General features: G+C 44.7%; 1 protein-coding gene and 1 long non-coding RNA gene across 6 annotated transcripts in view; one reads left to right on the plus strand and one right to left on the minus strand.

Annotated features, from left to right (window-relative positions):
• The window catches only part of ADCY8 (adenylate cyclase 8), a 216,254-nt gene extending 204,222 nt beyond the window's left edge, over nt 1-12,032 (minus strand). For 3 of the 4 annotated variants that reach the window (XM_014831339.3, XM_014831342.3, XM_014831340.3), the window contains exon 1: nt 10,486-11,583. In XM_014831339.3, the coding sequence (XP_014686825.1) occupies nt 10,486-11,448 (963 nt within the window). In that variant the 5' untranslated portion in view covers nt 11,449-11,583. Of the gene's footprint in view, nt 1-10,485 lie in introns of all 4 variants that reach the window. The other variant, XM_014831341.3, reaches the window with a different exon arrangement.
• LOC123290343 (uncharacterized) overlaps nt 10,584-26,019 on the plus strand; it is an 84,686-nt gene continuing 69,250 nt past the window's right edge. Inside the window, exon 1 of one of the 2 annotated variants that reach the window (XR_011493377.1) lies at nt 10,584-10,722. This is a non-coding gene — a long non-coding RNA (uncharacterized lncRNA). The remainder of the gene's footprint in view (nt 10,723-26,019) is intronic. The other variant, XR_006534785.2, reaches the window with a different exon arrangement.

Consider the following 26,019-nt stretch of genomic DNA (forward strand, 5'->3'; position numbering starts at 1 on the left):
TTACATACATTAAAGTTTTCCAGCATTGTGTTTAGCCAAGTGAAGCCCGGGAAAGAACAACTCAGAGCTCAAGACTTCAGAAAAAGGATGATAGTTCTGGAAATTAAGTTATAATGAAAAAATAGAGAGTATTGAGTGATTCTATGTACCAGACTGAATCTAAATATTCCATGAGTATTATTTCATCTCTTCAACAACATTCTGGGCTGATATTACTATTCTTATTTTACAGCTGAAGAAATTGTAGTAGAAACACAACCTTGACTCAGGTACAATCCATGCCTTTACGGAGCTCACAGCCCAGCTGGCCAGACAGACATGGAGACCAACAGCAGTGCAACCTGAGGCAAGAAGGATGGGCAGGTAAAGGGTAATGCAGTCAGAAGAGAAGGAACATCTAACTTGGTCTGGGGTGTTGGGGAACCATTCATAATCCTGTATTCTTTTTCCAGTACTCAGAAAATCCTTTCAGGTATGAAGATACTTGTGTCTGAAGAAGCCAAAGCCATTTGGCTAAAGTCACTGGGGAAAATTCTCGTCAAAAATAGGACAAGAACTTGTGGTTTCCATGTTTTTAAGGATATGCACTTACATAGTTTTAAAATATCTCTAATTGTCCATTGGCACACTTTATAGTTCCTCTCTGACTAAAATGGCCTGGGCAGGGCCCCAAGAGCTGCATATCATGTCGTCATGCGCTTGGTAAAAGACAAAGGCTGTATCTCTCTCATAGATAGAGAATGGGCAGCTCGATTCATCAGACACTGTCTGGGGCCATGAACCCATTCTCAAATGAGCTTCCTACCACCAATAGGGTTAGGGTTAGGGTCAAGTAATGGGGGGAGTTTGACTTTTAATTTGGAAGAAAACAACTTTGCTCTTATTGATTCTGATTTTGTTTCTTGAACAAACCGACAGTAGAAAAATTAAGTGGGATAATGATTCACAAAAATGAAAACAGCAGACATACTCCTAACCTTTTTGGACTTTATGAAGGCTATTTTAGTTAACTGTATTGGGTTCCTGTATTTAAAATCAGCTTTATCTTGTTTTTAGGCAGTCTACAGATAAACGGGTCCAGTTAGGATATATACTGGACTTTATGTGATGGGTTTTAAGCTGTGGGAAATGGCAGACTAAATAATTATTCAATTATGATGCTCAGCAAAGTCAAGCAGTTTTGTTCAATGTCCTCTTCTTAGGACGGAGGCAGCCTAGTTCAGATGGCCAGGAGTCAGGCAGGAAGGTGGGAGTACTCTTGCCCATAGCTGCACCTATGTGAAGCCAGAGGTTGAATATCCACTGGAGACTCGAAGGGGGCACCACTGTGGTGGCCAAAGAAGCAATTTTGGGGTATACCACAAAGGAAAGAAAGCCTTAGCAATGTGTTGTGCTGGGATTCAGAACCACAGTGCTGAAGAAACAAAAAGGGAGCCAATGAGAAGGTGACACTGCATTGGTAATTGGACTTTATGTTGTGTGGATGGGTCCCATCCATTTAATATTTTCAGGAATGGACAAACACCTATGGAAATTTAGGCCCATAATTAGGTTTTCCTTTTTCTTTCTTTCTTTCTTTCTTTCTTTCTTTCTTTCAGACTTAAATGATCTGGTCAATTACTTTAACTTTTCTTCATATTATCTACTATAACTTCTTTAACATGTCTCTGGCAAAAGCTCAGCTTGGGGCTTTCTGCCCAAAGCACTCCATGGGATAACTTTTGGTGTGCTTTTACTGATTTCTCTTCACCTCACTGGTTTCTCATTCCCTGTTGATGACTGTGTGATTGTGCGTGTATATGGGAGGTGGTCAAGAGGGAGGAGGTGGCCGTGTAATATGCATTCATTCCATTCATTTAAAGGTATGGTATGCAGAACCAACCATGTGCCAGGTGCCATGCTAGGTGCTAGGGACACAAAGATAAGTGGGACACAGTCCTTGACCTCAAGGGGCTTGCGGCCTGGTGGGCACATGGGAATGTTATGACGTTGCTTTGATAGAGGAAAACATTGCTCTGACAAGAGGAAATACCTCCAACATGAGGCAGACGCTTCCCCATGCCACGTCTTCTGGTCACCAGGCTTGGAATGAATTCAGTCTGTAATAAGGTGATGCTTAAGTAACCGACCTTTTAGCCTTTCCCCAGGGCCCCTTTACACTCTTCACTAGGAAGGAAGATCCATACCCATCTACAATTTCTTCCAGAGTCTGACCTTTCCTTTCATGCAACTCCTAAAAGAAATCCACTGCAGCTTTGATTTTTCCTGCCTTCTAGATCTGCAGTAAAAACAGTCTAAGTATCAGTTCCTTTAGAGCAACAACCTTGACTGCTTAGTACACAGCTGTGTCCCAGAACCTAGAACCCAACAGGCAGTGAACAAACATTTGTTCAACAATTTACCTACTTGGTCTCATTCTCCTGGTCTTCCTAAGGCAATCCTAATTCTTTTCAGAGGCAGTAAAATCTAATCTATTTTCGCCATCCTCTCTTGCTGATGGAGTGGCCATGTATCAGAACTCTGGCCCCCAAAATATAAGCAGACAGCATTGGGCAGGGATCCTAGAGCTCCTAAGAGGGCAGCCAACTCAGTTGGCAAATGCCCTTCGGCCAACTTGGCCTCTTGTCCTACGATCTTTGCCCTCTCCTTCCTGCCGGCAAAGCAGGCATGACGGCTTGGAGATGTAACTAATGGCTTTCAACTGACCTTGAGGAAAAGACATCCCTGTATGGAATCTCCTTTAGGCCATCCCTGATGGACTGCTGTACAGTTTTCTCTTGAAGAATCCCCATGACAGGGAGCTCTTCACTTTAAAAAGCAGCCCCCTCGGGCAGGTCTGTTTATTACAACACTTCAGCTTTAGGTGAACCAAAATCTCTCATGCCATAGCCACCATTCACTGGTCTTTATTCTGTCCCAGAAGAAACACATAAAATAACTGGCCTCTCTTCAACATGACAGCACCCCAAACACTTGAGGATGCCCACCGGCTCTTCTCTACATCCCTTCAATCCCCAGATTTCCTTTTTTTGGTCCTGTTCTGTTAAATTTTTTCTGCTGCATTTCCTCTTTCCATGTTCTGAGTTAAAGAAATACACATATTTTGATTACGCATTCCCTAATCTTAGTCCTCTCCATTTTATAAGCAATCATGTGTATTCAGCATGTAATCACAAAAGAAGAAAAGATTCTGAAATAGTTTACTCCAGGCAACGAGCAAACCAGCTGACACAGGACAAGGATGTTTTGTTTACAAAAGGATTCAACAAAATATTTCTTGTTTTATGGAAAAATTGTATATTGGTATACACTTTATATGGAGACGACAATTTTAACAACTTACTCATTAAAAAATATTACTGTGATTTAATTTTATATCTATCTCACGTCTTCACCATGAATAATTTTACTGTTTCCTGAGTTAGGAAAATTTCGTGCTTCAAAGATATTTTGCAATCAGTAACACCTGAGTTTAGGCATATAAGTCAGGACATGGGGTGGAAGGAGTGAAAAAACTCCAGTAACTAATGAACATGCAAGGTATCGCACATATAAAATACATGATCCAGCTAAATGAAATTCAAATATCCTATCACAGACATGCCAGATCATTCCAACAGAGATATGAAAGAGACCAGGAATTGCAGGTTTATCTGACAACACAATGAGTTATAATCCCAGTTCTTTGCTTGACACGGTGGTCATATCGTTGCATTCACTGGTAGAATGGCTTTTATTCCTACCAGGATGGGGCCCAGCCTCCCTCGGAATGTCTGGCACCTCAGTGGTTAATTAATCTACTCTGCCTTTTTCCTTTACGCCACAGGGCTGACTGTGAAAAATCTTGCAGTGAGAAAAGCTGGGTTCCTAAGTGCTGCTTAAGTGACCAGACTTCTTAAAATAGTCCTTCATAAACAAAACTCACATGATATAATTTGAGTGTGTAAATCCAATTACATTTCCTGGGGAAGCACAGGGCAGATTATACTGGCTTCCACTGCTCTGTTGTGGCTGGCTGGGTAAAGTAGTGTTCGTCTACTCAAGCCTCAAGAAAATGCTGGGGAAGAAATTATTTACAGAACTCATTCTCTTGCTAACTGAGGTTCAGACCTTTGTATCACAGAAATTTGCCACCCTTCAGTCTCTGTTACCTTGAATTCCAGCCCAGAGAAAACAAACCCATGTTCAAAAGCAATACGCCAAATGAACGGATAGAGTGTTCAGCTGCATATTCTGGACCTGTTGGTCTCTCAGAGAATCAATATTGTGCCCATTTGTTGGTGAGAGGAAAGGTTTGAGATGAATGTCACAAGTGTCTCCTATGTTCTGAAAATAAACACATGCAGGATCAACTCAAATAGAGACACTGTGAAATGAATAAATTAGCATCCTAAGAAATATTTAGACAGCAGTGAAATGTCACATCAGCATGATTGTAGTAGTGTCCTTTGATTACAAGTTGCCAGCAGCACTGAATTTGGGACGCACTTTTTTTTTAATCTTTCCTTTTTATGCTTGGTTTCACTTATTTTTGATGAGTTCTTAAAATTCCATCAATCATCAAGGTGTAAATATGACTAATGCATCTGTCTTACTTAGGATGACACTGCAGCAGCTGCTCCAGAATCCTCTCAGTCTTCCCAATCCTAATCGAATTCTGCTGTGACCCACTGATGCCAGTCAGGTGACGTTACCGGATACGAAGGAAAACAAATTCATAATTCAGTCTTGCAAAGTACACACCACACAATCATTTTACAACTCTCTCTGAATACACAGACGCGAAACCTATTTGCAACTCCAGGGCAAAGGCGTCCACAGACCAGAGCTGAAGGAATTTAATTGGTCATTTCAGAAGTCATTAAAAACCTACATTCCATCACACACACACAGAAAAGGAAAGGAAATAAGGAAAAGACAGAACCAAAAGGGAGAGTTTCTGGGTAATTTTCACAAGGAAGAGAGAATAATATTTCCATTTCCTGGCATTCTCGAGAGGAAGTTCTTGGGAATGCTGACACTCAAATCTGTTTTTGAAAGTCATTTTTTCAGACATGCTGAGATGTTGCAGTTAGTTTTTTTTAAGCCTAGATGAATTTGCGAAACAAAACTATGCAGAAATGGAGGTATTTGGGGTTAACAAATGCACACCATAACTAGGGAGGTGCATTAAATAGGACCCAGTTACACTCATTTAATGAATATTTGTGTTTTTTGAAAATGAGTCAGCTACTGAAATGGGATCCTCTAAATTACCTGCCATTTGCTGTGCATTAAGTAGTCATAAGATTCCCTTTATTTGATTTGAGTTAGCCGACTTAGACAAAGAACATATAATATACACTTAGGTTTAAATTTTACGACTGGGAGGAGAGAGGTTGGTAGTTCCATTATACTCACTTTATCCTGGCTGTGAAGTGAGATCTTCACTGAAACGATCAGAAATGCATTTTCAAGTACATGGCGAAGCCTGCTTCTCTCCTGACCCCCACCTGCTCATATCATAAACCACTATCTCACCGAGTACAAACAATGCATTTCCAAACAATGCATTTCCCCCTCAAAGGGTTTTTTAAAGGCCAAATGTTAAGCTACAAGTCCCTCGTTATTAGTCAAGTTTAATGACCATGATTTAATTAGCATTTTTCTAGCTCTAGTCTCCACTGTTTGATGGGATGTGTGTAAGATAGGAAAAAAATGCTGCCCGAGAAATTCAGCTCTGACAGCATGACCTTGACCACCAACGAACCTGGATGTACATTGCTGGCTGCCTTTGCTCCTAGAGTTATCTTGGAGAAATCACCTCTGCTCTGACACTTCTGCTTATCTACCTCACCAACAGGTACAGAAGACTAATTGGCCACAAGCTTTAATATTTTAGAATCCCCAAGAGGAAAGCACAATGCAGCAATCTTTCTGGTTAAATATTGCTACCTCTCAGTTTTCCAATAACTTAATGATTTTCACCATCTTATCATTAATGAGCCGAAGCAGGAGAACAAGATGAGTTTCAAATGTTAGGTAGCTCATATAATTGTCACCAGCAATTAAAATAGAGTAAAATGTTAACTACCGCAACAGTACTTAGAATTTATCTACCCCGTGAAAGAACCTAGGAAATAGAACCTTATCATTAATATTTTATTGATATAGACAGTGTCATTTTGGAATGAATTTTCAGATGGGTAAATTGAACTGGCAGGAGAAACAATGGTTTAAGATGTGGAAAAAAATCTGTCTTAGAATCTGGACAAGGGCATTCATATTACTGGTTTGAATCAAATACATGAAGCTGATTAAACTTGAAATGGGTGGTCCCAAGGGAGGGAAAGGAGCAGGCCTAGTGTTACCTATAGCTGAGCTTTGTCTGGGTGAAAATAAAACTGAGCTTTGATCCTTCTGAAGTTCCCTCAGTATTTCCAATGCCACTTTAGACCTAGAAAACATATGGGTGACGACATCTGCCCCGGACGATAATCTCTTTGTTTGGGTGGGAAATCCACATGACTTTAGCATAACTGTTCACTGAGTGGAGAAAACATAGACCATCTCTTTGCTGATGGCAAGAACCTCCTGGGTGGCCCTTTGTAGGCTCCATGTTGTATCCACAGTGGAAAGCACGTGATGATCTAAATGAACACAGGACTCTGTTTCTTCATGTAGGACATCTGCGGAGATTTGCAGCTTGGTTGTAACCCTGTCAAGCCACAGATATAATTTCCTTCGGGAGGGAATGAGGAGAAGCAGATTCTCATAGCTTGGATACAGGGAAGGCAATCACTGGCTCATTTGTTACTTTTGAAAATGGCCTCTTCAGTGAAGAGAAACAGCTGCCGTAGTGTGTTGACTGTACACTTATTCTAGCTTCCTGCTCCTTGAAAACACTCAGTTAAATGTGAGCCGTCCTCTTAATGGGAACCAAGATTAACGTAGAGAAAGACGATATCCCTGTGCTTATGGCCTTCAGTTGACAAATTTGTATCCAACTGAGCAAGACGATGAGCTAGCTACAGGGAGTCTATTCCCAGCAATTCAGCCATTTTTCTCTCGGTAAATGTTAATTCACATGCTATATAGGATATTACTCTCTTGAGTAGTGAAATAGGTACTCCTCGCTCTTGAGCCATTTCAAAGGTTTATGTGTTGAGAAGGAAAACTCCTAAAAAGTTTCCGAAGAATGTCTGGCATTGGAGCAAGGATTGGAACCCTGCTCTCACCTCTTGTGAGGCTCATCAGCTTTGGGATGTCCCTTTAAAACTTCTAAGAATCTGGCCTTTGTTCTCTAAAATGACAGGGAAGGGTGATATGATCTCTTTGTCCTCAGTGCATGTGATAACTCATATAAAGGCACCTAGTTACATGTAAGATATTGTATACATGTAAAGGATTATTATTGTGCTTTGATTTTCCCAAAAGTGTTTGTGTGTAAAAGACTCCCTTACATACATTTGACTTGTGTGTGTGAGTGTGTAGAAAGCTTTCACCAACGCAATGTCAGGGGACTTGGATATTTTATAATATTGCCTATGTGATGAATAGTCTTGTGCATTCAGTGACTGTTGAATGCCTACTACGTGCCTGGCATTCTTCTGTGTGCTGAGGATAAAGCAGTAAACATCGCAGACAACGTCTCTGCTCTCATGCGGTGTTTACCTTCTTGTGAGGGTGTGGGGGTGGGGAAAGAAACACAGTAAATATAAACAAAGCAGATAATTTCAGACAGCGTATGTGCTCTGGAGAAAATAAGACACGTCATGTACTACAGAGCGGCCTTTGAACTGAGTCTGGAATAATAAGAATGCGTCAGCCATGTGAAGACGGGAAAAATTGTTCTAGGCAGGAGGTGTAAAGCCTAAGAAGTGGCAAAGAGCATGGGGTATGTGAAAGACAGGAAAATGGATAGTGTATTTGGAGCCTGAGGAGGAGAAGGAAATAGAATTAGAGAGAGACGCAGCAACCAGCTCTAGAGGATCAAGTAAGCCATGGCAAGGAGCTAGGATTTTATTCTAGTTGCTATGTGATGTTGTTAACAGATTTTAAGCATGCCTTATATGTATATTACCAAACAGGGAAAACTAAATAGTACCTATTCAAAAATCACAGATTTTTTAAAAAGTAATTGATTATACTTTATCCATCTGCAGTATCTAGGAAAGACGCTTGAACCTCTAGAGGGCGCCAAAGGAAAAGTTTTGTAGTCAAAGCCATAAGGGTTCTTTCAGCACCCAAAGTGAGGGGAGAGCGCTCTGGCGGTTGTTCAGCCTGGTCAAAGGTGACTCAACTTATGAAAGTAGTTCATCAACAATTGCGACTCAAACAGAAAGTTGAATGAGCTTGGTTTGCATGTACCCGGATCTTGGTTTTCACTGAAGGACTGTTTATGATGGGGTGGGAGTAGAAAGACATTTGGGGGTTATTTTTAATCTTCTCCCATCTGGTAGTATTTGAGTAGAGTATAAAACAAATATGGAGCCAAAATTTACTTTCTGGATTCATTTGGCAAGAAAAGTGTCTCTATACTTAGAACTTTGAACATATTCATCATTTGTCACTTAGGATGTGTTATTCTAAATACTATTCCAAACGTACTGGATGGAGTCTTTCAGTAATGTGTACCAAGAAAGGCTACTTCATGAAAAGCAGTGGGTTATAATAAATGGAATTTTCTGCAAATGTTCAGATGGCTACAATATATTGTGAAAACAACTCATAGTGAAAAAAGAGAAGGGAAAAGGAGGAGGAGAAGGAAAAAGGAGAGGACAAAAAGGGGAAAAGGGAAGAGGAGCAAGAGGGTGAAGAAGAGATCTGCTGATGTCTAGCTACATGGTAAAGAAAATGCAAAAAAGAACGAGACAGCTTGGAAGAAAGTGAGAGAGTCAGATGATATGGGGGTTCAGATCCACGTGTAAAAAGGATTGAGAAACACTATGAAAATATAATTTTATATAATCCCAAATTAAGACTTTATCACATGTGGGTATTACAAGTTCATGGCGATTTTGAGAAAACATTCATTATTGTCTTTAACCAAGAAAAGCTCAGCTGGTCAGCTCTTACTCACAGAGGCTCTCCTCTCCTCATTTCATGCCTGATGATCACAGCCATGTACTTTCTATGCTCTTTGCTCTACCCAGGGAGACTTCAAAGAGCACTGTAAAAGCAGCCAACCAGATAAGTAACCTGCGCAAATGGATATAGAGCCATCAGAGGAGAGAGCATCCCAAATAGACTAGAAGCTCAGAGGGTCAGTGATGGATAAAGCATTCTGACGGTGCTGGCGCTCTAAAGATCATGAGCAATTTTCGTAGGTGTTGTTCCAGTTTATTCTAAGAACCATGTATTCAAACCTGACCACAGGGAAGAGGAGTTTTTAAGCTGGCCATAGGGCAAAAGTGGCACAGAGGCTGAGGCTGAAACAAGAACACGCAAAGCCGGCCCTGTCCAAGAACCTCTCCTCAGTCTTTACGAAAACACTTCAGCTGACATATTTCCCTCACTTGTATCGAGAAGCCCCCAAAGTGACTCTCCTGTTACCTACCAGACATTTGGCAAAGAAAGTGCCAGACCATTCATTATCTTTTGGTTCTAATGAATTTAAACAATAGAGTCACTGTCTACCTTCTCATTCACAGACAATGGGAACTTTGTTCACATGAACACATCCATATTTAATGGGGAAAGATAGGAAGAAAGGGGAGAGAGGAGAAAAGGACCTAAACAGTCAGGTTCCACCCATGTATTTCAAACCATCTACATCAAAATACCTTTTTTCAATTAAGCAAAACTTGCATTCTTTGCCAATGACACTGGCTCCCCTCCAGCCCCAATTCCTGAGGTTGATTTATTCAAAGCACTGGGGCTGGATCCTATGATAAGAGAAGATATTATCTTAGATCCCCAAGGCAATGAAGACCTCCCAAATTAAACATGTGTCACAGGGCTGTCTGAAGGATTGGAGGAGATAACATGCCGGGTACCCAGCACTGATGATCAGTACGTGTTTAGCAAATGTTGATTCCTTTGAGAATTGAGGATTTGTGGCACAAGATACCCAGAAACCCAACTCTGAATCCCAGAGTCCCTTACGACATCCTGCTGTGACTCTTATGAGTAAAGCTGTTAAGGAATGGGTCACCTTCTAAATCGGGGTGCTTCTCCTCTGCTTTTGTCTCCTGTTCTGGAGACTGCAGACCCTGGGGGATGTGTGAGGAGCAGAAAGACTGCTTCTTAGCTGATGTCAGAGAGCAAATACTCACAGAATCAGAGTAGACGGGTAGAGTTGGTAGAAACTTTAGAGGTCATTTAGTTCCAATTCCTCTAAGAAGAGAGAAATAACATCCGCTAACACTCAGGACCTCCTGGACGCAAGGCAGTATGCCAGGCTGGGGGAGGGGACTCAAAGCGAGCGAGGCAATCTTGCCTCTGAAAGCTATTTCTGAATAACCCAGGGGAGTCAGGGGGAAGAGCGAGGCAGGCAGCAGTTACCTGGTTGATGGAAATGACCGCCAGCCGGGGGATGACCACTTGGAGGATCACCTGCAGCAGCGAGGTGCCCAGGCCGGCCAGGATGGCCCAGGTCAGGGGCAGTGGCAGCATGCTGTAGGTGGCGAAGAGTGTAAAGAGCACGTAGCCGATGCCATCACCCAGGAGCCCGTAGCCCAGGCCTGCTGCCAGGATCTGGGTGGTCATGGCCACCCAGGTGACCACGCCGCTGTATTGCAGGTACGTGTGCGAGGTGGTGTCCTTCCTGACCACCACCAGGGCGCAAATCACTACCTCGATGCCAGTGAAGAAACCCAGCAGGATACCCTTGAGCGGGTCCATGGGGGCTGAGGCCAGGCTCAAGTGGAGAACCAAGAGGGTGAGTTTGGTGAGCACGTCCAGCACGTTCATCACCACCTCAGATTTGCGTCTCTGGCCCAGGAAATAGCGCTGGTAGAGGCGCTCCAGATCCCGGGACTTGAAGGAGTTGCGCAGGGTAGGAAAAATGACCCCTCGGTAGCTATAGCCCCCACTGAGGAAGAAATCCGAGTTGCTCGGGGCGCAGTCGAGGTGCAGGAAGCCCAGGTCGCCCCCGCCCCCGCTGCCGCTGCCGCTGCCGCTCCCGCTGCGTTCCGGGAAGACTTTGGTGCCGCCGCTGCTGTGCGCTCTCTCCCCGGGGCCCAGCGAGTAGAGGGGCAGCGCGGAGTCGCTGGACAGCTGCGACGCATGGTGATTGGGGCCGCCGCCTGTAGGGTCCGAGGCTTTGCCGGAGCCTCCGCTTCCGCCGCCGCCGCCGCTGCCCCGGTGCCCGTGAATGAAGCGCTGCTCGGTGATGTGCCTCACCGCCGTCTGCCACAGCAGCCGCTGCGGCCGAGAGCCGCTCCCGCCGTCGCCGGCCGGGGGCGTCGGGTGGATGGTGTAGAGTTCCTCGCTGCCGCTAAGGCAGCGCACATCGGAGAGCTCCATGGCGCCGGGCCGCAGGGAGGGAGGCGCAGAACCGCAGGGAGGCAGCGAGGCAGCTGGGCAGGAGGTTCCAAAAGACCCAAAGGCGCCCCGGTAGGAGCTTGGCGGCGAGCCCTTCTATCTCCGGCCGCGGGGGTGCAGGAGCCCTTGGCAGGAGGCCCCCTCACGTCAGGTCATAGTGCTCCCCGGGGCAAAGGGCGACTGGAAGATCGCCGCAGACCCCTGCGTCCTTGCGCGCCTCTCTCCCGCCAACCAGCGTAGCTTGGGTGCCAGGCAGCGGAGGCTATTTGTCCGCAGAAGCCGCGGCGCTCCGAGCCACGCAGCCCCCTTCCCAGGCTCGGGCTTCTTGGCTGGTTCTCGGTTCAGCGTCTTGGCGCAGCCTTTGCTCTCCAAGAGGCGCCCAGGCGCCTGGGCGCCGTGCTTCTGCTGCGCGCCGGGCGGGTCCTGGCTGCGGCACTGGGCTCGGGACGCCCACGACTGGGCGGCTGCAGGGGGGCTGGCCGAGGGTGACCGGCGGCGGCGAAGGGTGCGAAGTTAGCAGCTATGGCTATAACAGAGCCTTTCGGAGAACTCCATTGCCCCGGGATGGGGAGCCGGGGCGGAGCTGGGGGCGGGGGCAATGAAGTGGGGGGGGGAGGGAGAGGGGGTCCGCGAGGTGAGGTGGCAGGGTGCCCCGCGGGAGGATTGGAGAGCTGGTAGCCTCGGCGCTAACAAGTCACCAGCCAGTTAATTTGGAGGAGGAGGTGCGCTGAGGCTTCCTCCTCGGCTCATTTCTGGCTGTCTCCACTTCCTGAGCGAGGACGGACAGACACGCATCCCTCGGGGAAGCGGGAGGGCCTCAGGGTCCCAGTTGCGGCTATAAGACGAGGTCAACTCTTCCAGCTGTGCTTCCGAGGGGTCGCAGCACACAGTTCTCGCTCCCTTCACCTCGCTCTTTAGAGTCCCTTTGGCCTGGAGCTGGGAGGAGCGGGAGGCAGGGACAGGAAAAAGTGGGGAGGGTTCCTAAGCCAACAGCTGGGAGAACGAAGAGAAGTCACCGGTGCGGATCCCTGAGGCTAAGACCTGAAGCCTGTGAGGGCGGCGGGTGTAGGGTTTGGGTGAGAAGGGAGGCCCGAGACCGCAGGAAAGTCGACTGAGAGGCCTCCGGATCCAGGGAAGTGCCGTGTGCCACCCTGGCGCTCTGAAGCGCGCCGCGGGCACCAGGCGACAGAGAGGAATTTGGAGACCTGTCAGATCGGTCAGACACCCGCGGCTACTTAAGCCCGCCCTCACGCCAAGCCACGCCCCCGGAACGAGAGCTGGGGTGGGTATGGCGGGGACCTGGCACCCAGATCCGGCCAGGGAGCCCCAGGTCTTGAAGGCGGCAGAATGCGCAGCCCCGAGTGGGAGAGGACTATTGGGGGCGGGGGCGGGGGCGGGGGCGGGGGCGGGCGCCCCCGGCCTGCCCGGCGCGAAGCTCCAGCGCTCCAGCTGGCCGCGCGGGCCGGTTCCTCCGCTGTTCTTTTTTAGGAACTGGCTCTGGTCCTCGGCAGGTGCGGAGCCAGGATTCGTAGGCCGCTTTGCCCACGGGCTCCAAGAGCTCAGCGCGACGACATAGAGGGTCTCCTTTCCGCCCTTCCCACTGGGGCGTCTTTTGGCAAAGCCAACTTTGGGGCTAAAAGCAAAATCCCCCAAGAAACCGCAATTGTAGGGGCAGGCAGCTGCCTGCGGGAGTCTCTTTACAACGCCAATCCGAAGGGATGGAGGGCGCGAGGCATTAAATCGGAGCGCCCCCTGAGTGCGTCGCACACCAAGTTTCTCGGTGTTTACAGAAGGAGTCGAGGAGGAGGACGTGGGGAAGGCATTTCCAGCCTCCCGCTCGAGCTCAGGTTTCCCGCCCGCCAGGATCCGCTAAACGGGGGTGGACAAAGCCCCCGGCGGCGCTCGGTGCCGACCGAGGCACAGCGCGGTGGGTGCATAGCGTCCGCGCTCACGCCGGGCCAAGCGGGTGCCCCGGGTGCCGGGTCCGCAAGGCGAGCGCGGCCGCCACAGTTTGGAGCCCGGGTGCAGGTGGCGGAGCCGCGGTGGCCGCCACCTCCGCCACCGCGACTGCGGCTGTAGCCGGTGGAGCCCGGGCCCCGAGCACAGTCAGCTGATGGCCAATGACGTCAGGCCCTGGGCGCTTTCGCGGCTCCTGGTGGCGTCCCAGGAAAGCCGGAAGGACCACCGAGCCGCCCCCTCTGCCCCTCTGGAGCGAGCGATTTCCCCTTCTCTCCAATAGAGCAACTCCCCTCCCTCTGCCTGCCCTGAGCAAAAATAGCTTTCAATACCCCCTCCCCAGCCACATACACCATCTCCAGGGTTATTTGTGTCCGCTGTGTCCCAGAAACACGGCATTTAATTCTTTCCCTTTTAATTCTTTCTTTTCCACACACACACACACACGCACGGGTTTCACTTTACACCCAGAACTGGTCAGCTGTTTTGCGCAGAGAATCCCAGAAGAAGGAAAAAGCCTCTAACATTTTTCCAGATCCCTTAACAGTAGGTTTCTGAGATGTGATACTTATCCTGGAAAAGAGTCCTTTAATCCCAGTCCTTTAGGGTTGTATCCTGCCATCCCTCAAGAAAGGGAACAAAATTAAATGCTCAGTTTTCAACAGAAAGAAGGTCGAGTTTATTTTTATCCCAGTTTGTAGATGAACCAATTTGTTAACTGTAAAGATCTCCCAGGGCAGCAGGCCTATCCCGTGGAGCTGAAAGTTAAGAGCAAAGCACCCCTCAGTCCCCCCAAATTCAGTTTTTCAGTTATCCAGACCTTAATGAAATAGCCCAAGGAATTACATCCCTGAGAAAGAAATGCTGCTACTTCTCCCTTCCTGAGTTCCTTGGACTCATCTGTCTCGCCAGCTCTCTTGAAACTTCCGGGTGGGTAAATAAGTATCTTGACTTGAGGGAGCCCAGAGAGGGGCAGAGCGCTGGGTGGGGGAGGGAGATGGGCTCCTGCATACCCCAAGTCAGGATGTGTGGGGAGCCGTGTCCTCTCCCTGTGGGCATAGCCCCAAGTCATCTGTGCTAATGACCATATTAGTAAACTTGGCAGTGAAAGCCACCTCTTTATTTTCTCAATTCTTTCTCCTTGGGAGCCTGAGAACTGAGCCTGAATAAATGAGGGGTTGAATGCAGATGGAACTTTCCTATGAAAATCTTCCCCCTGGACATATCCCAGGATGATTTATTCAGCAGCAAAAGGAGGCATGCCAAAGAGGGGGAGATTGGACCCAATCAGATAAAATGACTCAGGCTGATGAATGAGCATAGCATGCTACAGAAAGAAACTCAAAGAATTCCATGAACTTAGAGGTTGAAACTAATGCTTCAAGAGAGAAAATATTGCATCTGGTCAACTGAGCCCTCTGAACTTTCCTTTGCTGAAGAGATGTTAGGACAGGTTGTTTTAAAATAAGAGCATGGATGATACAATTAGATTTAAATATTACTCTTTTTGTTGGGATGACACAGTGCTATTCAGCCCCCAAAACATTCTGTTTTTGAATGACAGCGTTGGCTCAGTGCAAATATTGAGAGGCTTTTTGGAATAGGCAAACCATCAGATGATTATCACTTGAAACAGGAAAAGTCAACACACTGCTTTGAGGCTATGGGAGCTCTCATCATGCTTTCCTTTATTCCACATGTTTATTATGGCTAGATCTCCACTATGTTCCAGGGACAGTATTCTGACAACTCAATGTCTTTTTGGACTCAGTCTTCTCTTGGAATTTCCCCCATTTCCCCTCCCCATTTCCCTCCCTCAAAACACTACTCACCTCATCCTTCAAAGCCTGAGCAGCGTTGTTTCTGCACGAAGCCTTTCCTGATATACCCAGTGGGAATTAATGGCATTCTTCTCTGTTATCCAACAGTCCGTTCTGGTACTTCTAGTATGGCTCTTAGTACAGGAACTGGCTACACCCCATTTGCATACCCATTTGTCTCTCACCTCTCCTCGGGAACCAGTGAGCTCCTTAAAAGGGAGAACTGATTTTTCTTGGGCCCATATCCCCCAGTTTCTAACAACTATAGTGGACATAGAGACAAGATTAGCAACAATTTATCGAGGACTTCTCCTTTAAGATCTTTACAAATATCTGGTTTAAATATCCTAGAAATTCTCTGATTTTTCTCTACTTCTTATTATTCCTGTTTTCCTTACTAGGATACTGAGGCTCCACATGGCTAAGCAACTTGCCCAGGATCTCATGGTTAATAAATAGCAAAATGCCAGCAGTTAAATTTGGATCATATAAATCTAGCATCCACAAGCTTAATAAAAATGCTGTCACAGGCAGTCAACAAATGGTGACCTAATTTAAATAGGGATGATAGAAATGAAAATGTTAAATATATTTTCTCTTTTGAAATCCAGATTAAATAAGAGACTTTTCTGAGGTATTTAGACTAAGAATCTGAGAGGAAGACTCCAAATGGCAGGTGAAGTTAGCAGAACTAATTCTTGTCTGGATAGAGGGTCTGTTAGTTTTCCCTCGGTTCAAGTCATATACACTATTTCTAGTTTGTGAAAAAGCAGATTTTCACATATTGGATTTAACCAAAATAATTGATTTGGCCCACTCTGGTTCATTTGGATGGTGGCAGTAGTGGGGAAACATCCTCTTGCCCTGTTGGAAATTAACATGTTTGTTTTGTGGATGTTACGTACCATTGGACACATTTACAGTAGATATGTTTTTAAAAGAGGAAATTTGTTTCCCTCCAATGCATCTTTGACTTCCTAGGGTTAACTATAATAACATATGAATTTAAATTTTATAAAAGTTGTGCCCTTTGAAAAATGCTCATAGAAACCCTGACACTCGCCGTAGACATATAAAATATTCACATGTAAAAGAAAAGATGGACTCAGTTCAGGAAGGGGACCTGAAACCAGAGAGATCCTGTTTCCAAAGGGAAGGAGGGTGTTTGTGACAAGGCAGCTTCCAAAGCTGGAAATCCTTAAAGGAAAAGTACGTGAAATATGCTAAGAGGTTCATCTTAAATGTTCTCACCACACACACAGATAAAGAAAAAACAAAGAAAATGGTAACTCTATACGGTGATGGTTACGTTAATTACTTGATTGTGGTGATTACCTCACATCCTATGTGTATCGAAACATCAAATTGCCCCTAACCTGTGCACCTTAAGTATATACAGTTTTTACTTTCAATTGTACCTCAATAAAGCTAGGGGTAAAAAGGACATGCTCGCCATGCCTGGAAGCCCTGCTCTTAGGAAATATCAAAGGCATTAACTGCTTTGACAGAACTCCAGGGAAAGTCAATGCCTAAAGTAAGTAGGGCTCATCAATGAAAACAGTTAATGAATTAGAAACTTTGCCCTTACATTTCATCTGGAATCCAGGGCAATGTACAATAGAAAAAACAAAATGTCTGTTTTACTCCTACCTTATATTTTGGTTGCCTTGTAAAATGCAAGAGGAAATAAATAAAACTTTGTATACATTTTGGCCCTTCACAGGAGCTAGTTTAAATTAGATTCTGGCCCCTGGAAGAAGAGAGGGAGAAAACAATTCTGAGACAATGTATTTCTATGCAGAATCACCAGTTAGGCAAGTGGGAGAAAGAAATCTTCAAGGGAGATAGACTTAATTTTTTCTTCTTCTTAAAAGATGATTCCTTTACCGCTGGTTTAACTAGAGTATGAGCTTATTATGACGTCACCTACTAACCCTTCACACACACACACACAGAGCCCATCGGAGAAATGATTAAGAAGCTAGCTGAAAGAGGTAGTAAAGAAAGAAAAAATGAGCGTTTCCAACTAGTTCATCTATGTAATCAAACCTTCTTTTGGCCACGGTTTAAGATTGCTTTTTAATTTGACGACATATGAAATCTTGGGGCAAAATGATCAGACTCAGTGGGGGAAAAAAAGAAGACCATTTTTCTCTATTCTCTCTTTTTTTTTTTTTAAAGTCTACCCAATTGCTGTTTCAATACCATAAAACTTCTTATTTTTTAAAATATTTCAGCCTACTACTGTTTCCTCCATGGAGATCTTTCAGATCTATGTGAATATTTAGGCTAAAAATTTGTAGATAAAATTATAATGTAAATGTATTTGTGTGCATTTATATAGTTTCATATATGAATCTCAGTCCATTAATTGAGTGTGAAAGAAACGTATTTCTTTGCCTTTCAAAAATCAAAGTATTTCTGTTTTTGCCCAGATGGTAAGACATTTAACTCACTCCTTCCAGGGGCTTTCGTCCTTACCCTCCTAATCGCAGGAAGATAGTGTAATTCCAGGCTCTAATGCAGTGCCCCAGTGTGAGAGAGAGAAGGAAGGCATGCAACCATGCATATGCATGCTCTCTGGTCATTGGCTATCCATTCACAAAGGTCGCACTCCAGGTCCACCATGCCAGGTCACCACTGAGGCAGGCAGTCTTTGCTCCTATGGGACCAGCAGCATTCTGCATTGCTTCCTTTCAGCACATGGACAGGAGGGTCTCCATAGGTCTGCCTATGGTCCCATGTGCTTGACAAGACACATTGCCCTTCCTCTTTAGGGTGCTGCCCCTCTCCAGGGCACTACCGGGAAGCCATTATTTAGGACATAATAACTCTTTCTCGCTCTGTGTTTCTGTCTGTCTCTTCATCTCTGTCTCTCTCTGTCTCTCCATCTCTCTCTCTTTCTCTCCTTCTGCCCCAACATGGGAGTGTCTCCTTTAGTCTTGTGAGAACCTTGCTTTATTTTTCCTCCAAGCCCATCTGATTCTTCCTGTGCCCTCCCATTCCTCCTTGTACTTTGTGACTCCTTACACCTCTAAAACCTTTAAGTTCTCTTTGGGGATTATGTCTTGTAAAAACAAAAGATGGAAAGATTACTTTTGCTTTTGGTTCCTCCTTTCTCAAAATGATTTATAGAAAGCTTGAACGAAGGAAAGGAAAAAGGGAGTACACAAGAGCCAATCCCATTCAAATCTCAAAATACGGCCAACATATATAAAACGTAGGAGATGCCCACTCTTCCCAAGCAGTGTTTTTTGCACTGTGGGTTCCAACCACATCGTGGATTGTGAAATCAACTGGGTGAGTCACAATTAGCATTTAAAGAATAAATTAATAAAAGAGAGTAAAACAGAATCCTAAGGATAATTACATTTTGCTTCTCTATGCAAAGGCATTCTTTAACATCTGAATTCTTCCTCTCTGAAGAAAATTTGGTAAAATTTCAGAAAAATACCATGTCAAACTCCTGATACTACATTTTCTGAAATTCACAAATCATAAGGTCCAATTTAACATATTTCTTACCATCTAACTTGATATTTGAACTCTCATTATCCAATCAAGAATCAATTAGATCTAGATAGCATGAGCTACACACACACACACACACACACACACACAATGTACCGGGCACAATTTAAAGTGGGTTCCTTAATGTGGATTACAGTAAAAAAAAAAACTGTTGGAAGTGAGTAGTCTGTTTCTGAGTTCTGGCTATGCAAAGTGTTGGCTCTGTGACCTTGATCAAGTTACTTAACACTTTTGAACTTTCATAATATGGGGGAAAATAACAACTTTGCCAGCTTTTGAGAAGAATAAAGGTAATTCATAGAAAGCACCTGGTATGGTGGATCACACATAGCAAATGCCCCATCTACTCGATAAACAAGTCCTGTTAACTACTGACGAAATTGATCCCAACTTTCTTCTATGTCCTCCACCCCCACTGCTGTTTTCTTATTTCTGGCTCCCGTCCTCTCTCACCTTGATGATTTCAATAGACTGAGCATGTCTCTCTAGCTGTAGCCTGCCTCCTTTCTCCAGCTGCTGTGATCCTTCTAAATTAAGAATGTGATCGTGTCACCCTTTTTTTATTATGAGAATAAAACCCCATAAAATAAAATTCATTCTCTTAGCAGTTTACAAGTTCACCGTACAATATTGTCAACCGTATGCACATTGTTGTGCAACGTATCCCCTGAACCCCTTCCCCATCCTACGTGACTGCAGCTCTGTATCTACCAAAGAACCACTTACCATCTCCTCATCCCCCAAGCCAGTCATGTCACTCTCTTGCTTAAAACATTGCAGTGACTCTGCTTTGCCCTCATGTGCCTTAAAATTGCAGACAAATATCTCCAGGACTGGCTATTGCTTCTCTCTGCAGCCCCTCTCTTACTGCTGTCCATCCTGCTCTCAGTCTTTTAGCCACACTCAACTTCTTTCCATTTCCCAAATGCATTTTTCTTCCTCTTCTCTCTGAATCTAGGGATTTGCCATTCCCTTGGCCTGGAGGCTCTTCCTACCCATCCTTCTGCTCTTAGCGTGAATGTCACTTTCTCCAAGGAGCTTTCCCTGGCCTTCTATGTCTGCGTTAGATGCTTCTTTAAGTTAGAGATGCATTTGACCACAAATAATAGGAAAATCCAAATAAGAGTAGTTCAAAGAAATAGAAGTTAGTTTTTCTTACACAACAAGAAGTGTGGATGTAGGAATTTTCTGGTTTGGTTCAGGAAGTCTATTGTGTCAGAGGCTTTGTGCTCGTGACTCTAGAATTCCTTTGGCCTTTTGTCATGGTCACAAGATACTTACAGCATCTTTAAGCATCCATCCTCTTATACCACATAGAAAGGTAAAAGCTGAGATAGGAGCACAGCTCAGAGTTTCTCCTGAGTACCTCCTTCTTATTAGAAGTAAAAAAAAAGTCTTTCCAGAATCCCCTAGAAGACTTCCACATGTATCTCATTGACCAGATCTGTATCCCATGGTTATCCCTAAGTCAGGACCTGGGGCCATCTTCCTAGTAATCAAGGGATCTGATACAAAGAAGCATGTGAGGGATAGATCTTGGATAGGCAATAGAGATGGTCTCATAGCCCCAATGAGCTCTTTGCTTAGCAAACTATACATCTCCACCTCAGCCCTATCCAATTACCTCCTCTTCGCCCATCTATGGTAGCTATGTTCCAAGATGAGTACTGGGTACTACCTCAGTAACCCTCCACCTCCTGGTGTTCAGACCCTTGCATAGTTCCCTCCAACGTTGTATTAGAATTAGTCTAATTCTAACGTGTGACCAATAGAGTATAGCCGAAATGGTGGTATGTCACTTCTAAGGCTATTAAAGTCATCATGGATTCTGTTTTGCCTTCTCTTGGACTGTCCACTCTTGGGAGAGCCAGGCACCATGTTATGAGGACACTCAGGCAGCTCTGTAGAGAAGCCCATGTGGTGATGAGCTAAGGCCTCCCATCAACAGCCTGAAAGGAACTGATGCCTCTTTCCAGCAGCCATTTGAGTGCACCATCTTGGAAGTGAATTTTCCTGCCCTGACCAAGTCTTCAGATGGTGCAGCTCCAGCTGAGAGCTTGACTACAACCTCATCAGGGACCTTGAGCCAGAATCACCCAGTTCAGTTGCTCTGGAATTTGTGACCCACATAAACTGTGAGATAATAAATGTTTATTGTTTTAAGCCTTTAAGTTTTGGGGTTATTTGTTATGCAGCAATAGAAAATTGATACACTGTTTGACTGGCCCAGTAAACTGTCAGTCTCTTAAAAACAAAGTCATAAAAACAACAACAACAAGAATCTTCAGTTGCACACTAGTCATAATAGCAGAAAAGTATTTCTTGATTTTTAATTCATAAGATACAGGAAGGAGAAGTCTTGTGTGGTCCCAGTGATAATTTTTATTTAATGAAGTCAAGAGTGATTTGGGGTAGCGAGCACCATGTAAATGAGATAATATCACTCCTTTGTTTAAAATTGTTCACTAGCTTCCTGTTGTACTTGGGAATATTTCACACTTCTTACAATTAATTAATTAATTAATTCACTGGTGGACAAATGGATGTATACTGTGGAGATACCAGAAGATGTTTGTCCCAGGCTTTGAGAAACAAATGGGCACCAAAGCTCAATTATTAGCTAAGAAGAAAAGGTCCTTCACCCACACCTGGTGTCCCCTCTGTCTAAGGGGCTATTCTGGATCATTGCGTGCCTCCCTCATTCTGGTCTCACTCAGAAGGCATCTCCCCAGAGGAGTGATCCTTGCTCATCCCACTTAAGTTACCTGCTCCCAGAATTTTCCGACCAAAAACATTTGTTTACTCCTGTATAGGACATCTTACCATCTGAAATCATTGTATTTGGTTGGCTGTTTGCTTGTTTTCTGCTATCTTTGGCTAGATGTAAGCTCTTTGAGGGCGAGGACCGTTCTGGCTTATTTGCCACCCTCTCCCCAGTGCTAGGCAGACAGGAGAAGCTTAGCCACAGCCTTTGAATGAGTAAGTCAATAATGACTCAGGTTTTTTTTTGAGGGAGATTAGCCCTGAGCTAACATCTGCCGCCAATCCTCCTCTTTTTGCTGAGGAAGACTGACCCTGAGCTAGCATCTGTGCCCATCTTCGTCTACTTTATATGTGGGACGCCTGCCACAGCATGGCTTGCCAAGCGGTGCGTAGGTCTGCACCTGGCATCCAAATCAGCAAACCCTGGGCCGCCAAAGTGGCATGTGCGAACTTAACCGCTGTACCACGGGGCCAGCCCTGAGAATGAGCCAGTTTTTTTAACTCGCTGGCTAGTGATTCTGACATAGGCAAACCATAGAAGCAGAGTTAACCAGACTAGGAAAAAATCTATACTTTTCATGAGCTGGAACAGGACGAACCTCAAAATAGGGACAAGAGAGCGTATAGCACTGGGAATGTTTCACTGAGTTCTAATTAGGACAGTGCCTCATCAAGTGATCCTTCCCAAGGAAAATGAGCCCAGGTGTTTACAGCACTTACTAGCTATCAGGCTTTGTGTTACTTTGTAAGAACCTCAGGAAGGTGATTCGAATGCATTGGCACGGATCCAGAATAGCTCCCCAACTCAGATCTGGATTGTAGAAGAGTTAGGACTCTAAATTCTTTCCATAGGCCAGGAAGATATTGATTAGAAATATTTTTAGCTACTAGTTACAGTATACCTGTATCAGTCTGCTTAGACCGCCATAACAAAATCCTGCAGACTGGGTGGCTTAATAATGGACGTCTATTTCTCACAGTTCCGTAGCCTGGGGATTCCAAGATCAAGGTGCTTGTAGATGGCTGCCATCTTGCTGTGTGATCTCTCTCTCTCTCTTCTTATTTTTGTAAAGCCACTAATTCCATCATGAGGGCCCCTCCCTCATGACCTCATCTAACCCTAGCAACCTCCTAAAGGCCCCACCACGAAATACTAACACACTGGGGATTAAGGCTTTAATATGTGAATTTGGGGGACACACAATTCAATCCATAGCAATACTTGAACAACTGGATTAAGATAGTGGTTTCTTTTTCTTGAGGTTGGTGGTTGCAAGGCTTGAGTAAGAATCTCAAAGATGTTTGTGTGGAAATTCTCCTGAACCTCATGGCTATAACATGGCTACTATAGGTCCATTCATCACATCTGCATTCTAACCTGGAAGAAAAGGATGAAGGCAGAGCTATGCCTGCCAGCCTCCTCCATCTATCCTTTTCTTGTAAGAAAAGCAAGAACTTTCCCCCAAACTGCTATTCTTTAGCAGACTGTACTTAGATGTCATTGGCCAGGAGGGACAACATGACCATGTAAACTGCAAGGGAGGGCGGGGAAGTGAGAAACAGGATTGATATGACTGGTTCATCCCTCCAGACTCCACCATCGTGATAAGAGAAAACTTCTTGCTGCCATAGTTCAGGCAGAGAGAAACTGATTCTCAGATAACAGCTGAAGTAGATTGCAAAAAATAAACAAAAAAATCCAAACAAACGAGCAAACAAAAAACTCTTGAGATTTACTTGTAGTTTAGTCAAGATTATATGTCACTGAGAACTGATTTAAAGTTCTCAAGTATTTAAACTTTCCAAGTATCACAGTTAGTCACTTCTGTTTCTCTGCAGTGACAATACAAGATATGAAACATAAGATATGGAGCAGGAGAGGCTCGTCCTTGCTTCTCTCCCGGCCTCCCCAATCTCCTGTTTCATTGTGTATTCCTCACCAGCCATGTTGATGAGAGAAAGACGGTCTTATTGCAATAACAAGCAACAAACACCTTCATCCACTTTGCCACTTCGAGTGCTATTCTTGTCTTTTGCAAATTTGCCAGCTTTGCCAGACATCCAGCGATAGCTCACGTCTCCTGTGCTTGTGATGACTTCAGATGGTAAAGGGAGAGGAGAGAAAAACAGAAAGCCTGGAAAAAGAGGAAAGGAGGGAGGATAGAAAGAAAGGAGGAAAGAAAGAAAAGAGGAAGGAAGAAAGGAAGGGAAGGAGGGAGGAAAGGTGGCAAAGGTTTTGAAAACAACCATATAGAAGAGGAAGAGGAAGGAAGATTGAGAAGGACAAGAGGGAAAGAAGGAAGGAGGGTAACCTGCACGTCCTCAGTGTGAACCCGGCGCTTCCACATACTTTATTGTATTGAACCTGCACGATGACCTGCGAGGTAGACACTGTTACCCCTGTAGTACAGGTGAGGAAACCAAGGCCTCATCAAGCTCACAGAGCTGTTAGTCTGGATGATTCAGGAATGGGACCCATTATCAGCGGAGGCTTTAAAGTTCATGTGCTTGCCACTAAGTCACAGGAAAAAGACACCAGGACCTATGATGGAAAACGAGTGGGGACTCGGAGAAGTCAGGCAAAGCCAGGAAAGAACAGGGAGCGTTAAGACTAGTAGCTGAGTTACAATCAAAGTGGACATCTGGTGCTCTTTCATCTTCATTAAAGCTCTGGTTACTCTTTAATGACTGTGCACACTATTAATCAGATTAATTAATTAGACTTGAGTGTACTCCTTACAAACCCCAGAGGGTTGCCAATAAATAGTGTCTAGACATTGTGGCTATGGAACATGGAAGGAGGTCATCACAAATAAAGCTTCATTCTTTGGCTTCAGTTCCTGGTGAGGCTGATGGCTCCCAGGCAGGATTTGCTTATGAGTTCTCCATGTACCCAGAACCCAGGACCCCACCCAGCTATCTGAGATGGCTTGGACTGGAGTGGTGGCTCCGGGCAGGGATCCCAACAAAGGAGGCCCATTTGTCCTGGGCCCCCAAATTGACAAAGGACCACAAATCTACCCTTTGACATTATATCTCCACGAGGTTGTCTGCAAAATCTTCTGTTGACATCATCTGGTAAGATCTAGAAAGTGCCTGAATAAAAGCTGGAAGAATGAGGGTGAGAAGATTGGAAGAACATCCAGAGTACAATAGTGAACACTATTTTAAGAGATGAAATGATGCACTGCTCTAAGGCTCTTGATGGTACGGAAGATGATATTTTCTGGAAAATATGAGTATTGATGACTTTGAGTGGGAAAGTTATTGAGAAAAGTACCACTTTGAAAGTTTCAGGAATATATTTCCTAGTTTATGTCACTTGTATTTTCTTTTTACATACAGCCAAGTGTGGTATCTGTTAAAATCTATATTTAGCTATGTTTCAAAATGCTCTTTCAATAAGTATAAAATTGAAGTTCTAAGTGGTAAAAAGCATTGCTTTATAGCTTAATTAGCAGCATTTTTTTTCTTAGTGATGCATAAAATAATGGAATGTCTTACAATTAATGGTGTCTTACATTCTAAGAAATACAGTATGTTGGGGAGAGAATTAAGCCACTGACTTACAGCAGGAAGGGATCTTGGAGACACACTCTTACATTTTACAGGTGAGGTACCTGAGGTGCAGAGAGTTTCAAGGGGTTTCCCACCAGGACCGGAATCCACGTCTACTCATTACAGGGCTGGTAATCCATCTGAGTGGGTGGAACACCGTCCAGAAGTTGGATCTGGCTTCAAATCCTGACTTCCTTTTGGCAGCTCTGTGAGCTTGGCTGCATAACTTAACTTCCCTGCTCTTCAACGTTCTTATCTGCAAACTGGGAATAATAATACAATAATATATATCCCAAAAGATATCTAAGAGGTGCAAATGAGACACTGTGAAGTCCTTGTCACAGGTAGGCATTCATTCCGTAACAGGTCAGAGTGCTATTATGGAGCTACCAGCAGTTTCTTGTCCAACTTCATTTTGGGGGGAAAGCTAATCTCTCTCTCCCTTCCCCCAACCCCTCCTTCCTCCCTTCCTCTCTCTCTCTCTCTTTCTCCCTCCCTTCCCTTCTTTTTCCTTCTTTTCTTCCTTTCTTCCTTCCCTCAACCCTTCCTCTCTCCCTCCCCCATTTCCTTCCTCTCTGCCTCTATCCCTCTGTTTCTTTCTCTCTCTTTTGTTAAGAAAAAATATTTGAGAAGTACTCCTCTGTCCACAAAGATAAATCAAATGCTTACCTATTCTGGAGTGGGGCATTCAGGAGGATCACGTGGTCCTCTGCAATAATGCCGGGTTAAATCTTTGCGGGATGGTTCTGGTCTGGCTTTGGAAGGAAATTATTTTCTCTGGGGAAAAAGGAGTTTGAAGACCAAGATTTGATGAAGGGAAGTTTGATCCAAGGAACACTGCCACAGAGTTGAGACAGAAGGGGCCATGGATTCAAGAGGTGCCAGGACTCACCCATTCGTCCATTCAACAAGTCATGAGCTTCTG

The sequence above is a fragment of the Equus asinus genome, chromosome 12 (assembly GCF_041296235.1).
Source record: "Equus asinus isolate D_3611 breed Donkey chromosome 12, EquAss-T2T_v2, whole genome shotgun sequence".
NCBI lineage: Eukaryota > Metazoa > Chordata > Mammalia > Perissodactyla > Equidae > Equus > Equus asinus.